The sequence below is a fragment of the Gossypium arboreum genome, chromosome 12, assembly GCF_025698485.1.
Source record: "Gossypium arboreum isolate Shixiya-1 chromosome 12, ASM2569848v2, whole genome shotgun sequence".
Lineage (NCBI taxonomy): Eukaryota > Viridiplantae > Streptophyta > Magnoliopsida > Malvales > Malvaceae > Gossypium > Gossypium arboreum.
In genome coordinates, this window is record NC_069081.1 from 98,944,245 (window position 1) to 98,950,324 (window position 6,080).

A 6,080-nucleotide genomic window follows, 5' to 3' on the forward strand; every position below is an offset into this window, starting at 1 on the left:
TTACTCATAATTTAATATATTTTTTCATTTTAATATCATACATTTTTTATGTGTTATTATTAATTAGTTTTAAACTATACATTTCTTTGTTTGTTGTATGTTATATTCAAACATACATCTATGCTCTAAGTATATACTTTCCACATGCATACAATTAATTTGATATGAACTCAAGATTGATGGCATCAAACTACACGTTTCACTATTTATTGTAAGTTATTTTAAATTACATTTATATGTTCTAAATACATAGTTTCCACAATGATAGAAATTCTAATAATGATAAATTCGCCTTACATAGATGAGGAGGACTGATGGTAAAATTCAGTTTTATTTTTTATTCTCAAGTTTTGAATTTAAAATAAAAACAAATATGGTTTGAAATTCATGTCAAAGGAGATTGCTTTCATAGTTTTCCTTGAGCGAATTGATGGAGGTGGAATGGATATTTAGCATAAATGATGAATTTTAGGGTGAGCTGACATAAGAGAAATAAAAAGTTTTTGTGAGACCAACACCAACCTCGTGCATTCAGTTTCATTTGTCTTTTTTCTTCTCTCCTTGAACGTTACATATATTCGGTCACCTCCTGTTTTTCATTTTTTGTTCTTCACTTAATATAACACCCTCCTCCTTCCTTTACTTTTTCACCATTTCGTCAACATGGAGAAGAAGAACCTTTACACTCATCTGCTTATTCTTCTCGTCCTCATTAATCTGTCATCATCCCTAAACGTTCCAGCAATATTTATCTTTGGAGACTCAGTTTTTGATGCCGGAAACAATCATTTTATCAAAAACTGTAGCGTACAGGCAGATTTTCCACCTTATGGCTCAACATTTTTCCACCATCCCACCGGCAGGTTCACTGATGGCAGAACAGTTGCTGATTTCATCTGTGAGCTACCTCCTACTTAAGTAGTTTATTTCCTTTTATTTATTTTTAACTAATTAATTATTAGGATTGATTAAAATGGAACGCATGCAGCACAATTTATCGGCATTGGTTTGCAACAACCATACCTAGAGGCACAGATTGCAATGATGAATGGTAGTAGAAAAGAGTATCCATCAAACGGACTCAACTTTGCTAGCGCTGGGAGTGGTGTTCTGCAAGGAACCAATAAAGACTGGGTATGTAACTCCCATACTTCATTTTTTCTAGTTTAAGTACATAAAAGCCAAATCATAATTAAAAATTTCGTACACTGAAATTCTAATGTTTAGTAACCAAAATGAAGTATATCTTCAAAAAAATCCATGATGAAAGATTGAACAAAAAGACAATCAGAGTGAAAACAAGCTATTTCACCCATAGTTCATTTGCTTTACAATATTACTTTTTTTGGTTCCCAATTGTCACAATTTAAACTTGATTTTTTTTTTTTTTTAAGAATTGTAACGTTTTTTATCACAACAAATAATACTTGTTAATTTATTTATTATTTTTATAAAATTACTATTTTGTTCTTATGACATTAAACTCAATTCAAAGTATTTTTGCTAAGGCTATGTTTGCTAAAAAAGTAGATGTTGAAAAATTAATACTAAAAATTAAGAGTTGAATTTAAGTGATAGATTTTGTTTGGTATATTACTTAAAATTAAATAATGATTATAATTAGATTGTTTAATAAATGATAATATAATCTTAAAAAATAGAATAAATTATTCTCTTTTAATCTACTTATCATTTTTGACATTTTTTCTGAAAAAATTATATCTATTAAATTTCATTGTAAGTTATCAAATGTCTTTAAAAAATAAAGTTACTAATAATATTAACTTTTAATTGACTGAATTTATTCAACAGATAGATAAAATAATATATACACATAAACGTGAGATTTATGTAAATTAAATGCTATATGATTTTTCTATTCGATCATAATATTTTACACTTTATTTATGTAAATCGCACTTAAATAAATTTCTAATATTAATTTATCTAACTACTATTTTTTCATAATTCATCTCCCAATTCGTAATGAAAAAAAATTATATTCATTATATGTAATAAAAATATCAAATCAATTCAAAACTTGAAGTGTGCAACATATATGATTACATTGCTAAACGAATTGACCTTTTTATTTGGTGAACAAGAAAGAAATGTCGTTGCAACAAGAAGATTAACCAGAATCCCTTGTTAAAGGCTAAAAAAGGAGTAGACAACACTACAACTCGTACCTAAAGCTACACAAGATTTACTAATGAGTGCAAGGAAGTCCATCCTTGTTCAGAATAAGAGTCAACGAGGATGGGGGCATTTCAACCCAAACTTTTGGTATCATCCCATCCCTGAAACCTTTGCTACCCAATTGTCAGCATCGTTGGCAGAATGCCTAGCCAAGGAAAATTCTTGGTTCAGGAAATGTTCTCTAAGTTGATAACCATTTTCAAGGGTTGGAGTGGTTCTCCATCTTCTACTAGACTTAGGTTTGCAACGCTCCTTTATGATCGCTTTGGAATCTGATTCTACAATGACTGATAGCAATTTTAAACCTGAGGCCAACTAAACAACTTCTCTCATGGTTAAACCTTTATCTTCCAATGCATCCTCACACATAGTTGTTTACCCCTACCTTTAACCAGCTTTCCATGGGAATCTCTTGCAACTATACTCACTGCACCTCAAAGATTACCTTCCAAGAAGGCACCATCACAATTCAGTTTAGTCCTATCCTTCTCGTAGGGGACACTATTTCCTTTTACCATTTTCCCGTCCTGTAGTAGAATGCATATCTTTCTTGTCTTCAAAAAGTAAGCCCAACGTTTCAGAAACTACCGAAGCTTCGAAACAGTTCCTTGAACATCAACTTTCTTTTTTCCTGCCACAACATCTCACCTTCCTTTCCATATAAGCCAAATTGTAGCTGCCACTTTAATCTTATCCTTTATATATACCCTAGATGATAATTCCACAAATCACTCCTTAGAACTTTTAATTCCCAAAGTCCCAATTTTTTACCGAGCTCCAACGCTTCTTTCACCTCTTTCTGCAAAGCCTTGTTTCGATTAAGAAAGTCAAAATCGGATAATGACTCATTAGCAATTTTGCCTTCAAGAGATATGGTCATAGGTATATTATTCTTACTCTTTCTACGTTTCCCTTATTGTTTAAACCCCAATTTTGATGTTCTTTCTTCCTCAATCTCAAACAAGGATCTCACTTTTCTTGTTTTAGATTTAGTGAGTGGTGTTTCAAGGCTGACTTAATTTTCAATGGTAACACCGTTGCCACTATCATCCCCTCTGCAAACACTCTCCAAGCTTGTCACTCATCCATTTGCGCTTGGTTACCAACCTTATTATTTATTAATATAATGGTGTTTATATGAAATGTTTAAATAAAATAATTAAGAATAAGATATTTAAATATTCAACTATACTTTAAATAACATTTTTATGAATCTATTTATAATTAACTTGTTAAATAATATTTTTATAAATATTATTTTAATATTAATTTCTTTCACTCATATAATTGGTTGGAGTATATATTTATGATTATAAATTTATTTCGATATTATAAATATTACTATAAATTTTGTGACGTGCATATACTGAAACTTAGAGTTTTATGTTACTAACAGTTTGGTGATTGATGGCACGCCACAGGGAGTGCTACCAATCCAAGAACAATTACGACAATTCAAAACATTAATAGAAGAAAAAGCGATAAATAGAAGTGTAGTCGAGAGGTCTCTTTTCTTTTTGGAGTCGGGATCTAATGACATATTCAATTACTTCCTTCCATTGGATACCCCGAAACTGGATCCAGACGCCTACGTAGAGGCCATGATCAAAGAAGTAACCAACCTAACTGACCAAATTTACAAAGTGGGTGCTCGCAGAATTGTTGTGTTTTCACTAGGTCCAGTTGGGTGCGTTCCAGCAAGAGACCTCTTGCCTGCTGCCCCTATCAACCGCTGCTATGGAAAGATGAATGCAATGGTCAAGAAATACAATAAGGCATTGGAGAGCTTGGTAAATGATATCTCCACAAGGCACCCTGGTGCCATTGGTGTTTATGGCGCAGTTTATGACACTGTACATCACATCCGTGCAGCTCCAACTCGCTATGGTATGATTTTTATGTAAGCATATGGATTTATAAATGCTATGTATAATAACACGTTTGATTGAGCAGGTTTCTCTAACGTGAATAGCGCCTGCTGTGGAGATGGACCTCTGGGAGGGCAGGTGCAATGCGGTAAGGAAGGATATAAAATTTGTCAAAATCCTCAAGGGTTCTTGTTCTGGGATTACTTCCATCCAACCCAACCCACCTATGAACTTATCTCCAAAGCTTTATGGGAGGGTAAAAAATCTCGAATTAGGCCTATTAATCTAAAGACTCTAACCAATCTTACCCTCGCGCTTGTTTAATGTTATTTCTTATATATTTATTAATTGGTCTTAATTCTTTTCTCCTTGTTTCCTTATTATTCATACAAGGTTTTTAAGCTCAAGTATTACAACTTTGCTTTCCAAAATATTTAAGAGGTGTACTAGCTTTCCTTATTATTCGTCTAATAAGGGAAGATATTGTTGTTGTAATACAACCAAAACAGTTAATTGCAGCATATATCAAACTATGATACTCATTTTAAATGGATTCCCAAACTTTAAAATATTTTAATTGCATTGTCAAATTGGTCTCTCCATTATTAAAGTCGTTAAATAACACGTCATATATTAAGTAGCTAAATTTAAAATAATTTTTTAAAAAAATAATACATTGCAATATAACTTTTAAAAGTAAAAATAAAAATAAAGTAATATTGAAGAAAGAGAGAGTGGATGATAAAGCAGCCGTAAAAGCATCGAAAACTTCAAAACCAAGATTTTTACAACATCCATTTTAACAAAAAAAATTTCTTACATTTTTCATCTTAGATTATGTCGTATAAAATCCGATATATCATTTAATGATTAAATTAACGCTTCTAGTAACGAAAGGACATGATTGATAGAACACTGGTAGTTTAAACACTACAACAATTTGATTATTTGTGGCATCTAAAATATTGTCATAAAAAATTAATTTAATATCACTATTTGTATTCGGAAAACGACGAATTGTATTTGATGACACAAAATTCATCGTCACCACATTCAACATGTTAGGTGTGTGATCCACTATTTTAGAGCACCAAAAATATTATATCCCTATAAAATAATAAAAAGAATAGTATAAGGGAAGTAGGTTCAAATCCTCAAGGACTGGATTTGCACAACTTCTTGTTCCTCGAGATCTCGGGCACAGTCGTGCCCAAGAAAAACGATGTACCTGAAAAAAATAAAAGAAAAATAAAAACAGAATTAAAAATATGGACAAATTGAGATTGTGTAAATTGAAATTGAAATTGTAAAAATAAACAGAGTCAAGAAAAGAGATTCTTGGATTGAGAGATTCCAGCTCCGGTTATCTCGATCCTCCTTGGGTTCAATCCTAGGCTTCTAGATGATCCTTCTCATAACATAATAAGCCAATTATAGTGGAAGAGGACACCTACGACCACTAGCTCCACTTAGATTTTAGACTTACGATATAAAGGAACTTGACTTAGCCAACTGTCACTTTTGTGGGACCTTCTTACACTAGACCATCACTTTTCAATGGCGAATGCCATGCCATTTTGTCTTTTGGGCTCGACAACTGCTAATGTAGTAGGCTAACAAACCGACTATGCAACCTTCCCAAAACATACAAAACGACCGCCTTTACACAAGATGAAAATATCACTTTTGAATGGACATAGATGGAAGCGTCAGTCTCATGGTGCGGAGAAACGATAAATACTCGTTGAGAAGGCTAAGTGCGGATTCTAAGCCTCATGAACCCTTTTTGTGGAATCTCGACAACCTTTGGCTAGATGAGTTTAGTGGCTCATGCTTTTTGGTAAAAAGGAAATAAACTTAATAAAATGGAATTTTATTGAAAAATAAAAGGTATAAAAGCTAGAGCTTTTTGGGAGAGTGAGCTTTTACAGAAAAGATTAGTGCAATTTATGTCACTCAATCCCCTATTTATAGTACTTAGAAAACCTAGTTTATTTCTATTTAAATTCTAAA

The 6,080-nt window shown here is 32.2% G+C and overlaps 1 protein-coding gene across 1 annotated transcript; it reads left to right on the forward strand.

Moving 5' to 3' along the window:
* Window positions 1-605: 605 nt before the first annotated feature.
* On the forward strand, window positions 606-4,616 carry LOC108478671 (GDSL esterase/lipase 6). Its single transcript, XM_017781145.2, has 4 exons — window positions 606-898; window positions 989-1,134; window positions 3,621-4,086; window positions 4,153-4,616. Exons 1-4 carry the CDS (start codon window positions 664-666, stop codon window positions 4,389-4,391), a joined length of 1,086 nt encoding a protein of 361 aa, XP_017636634.1. The 5' UTR covers window positions 606-663; the 3' UTR covers window positions 4,392-4,616.
* Window positions 4,617-6,080: the final 1,464 nt, after the last annotated feature.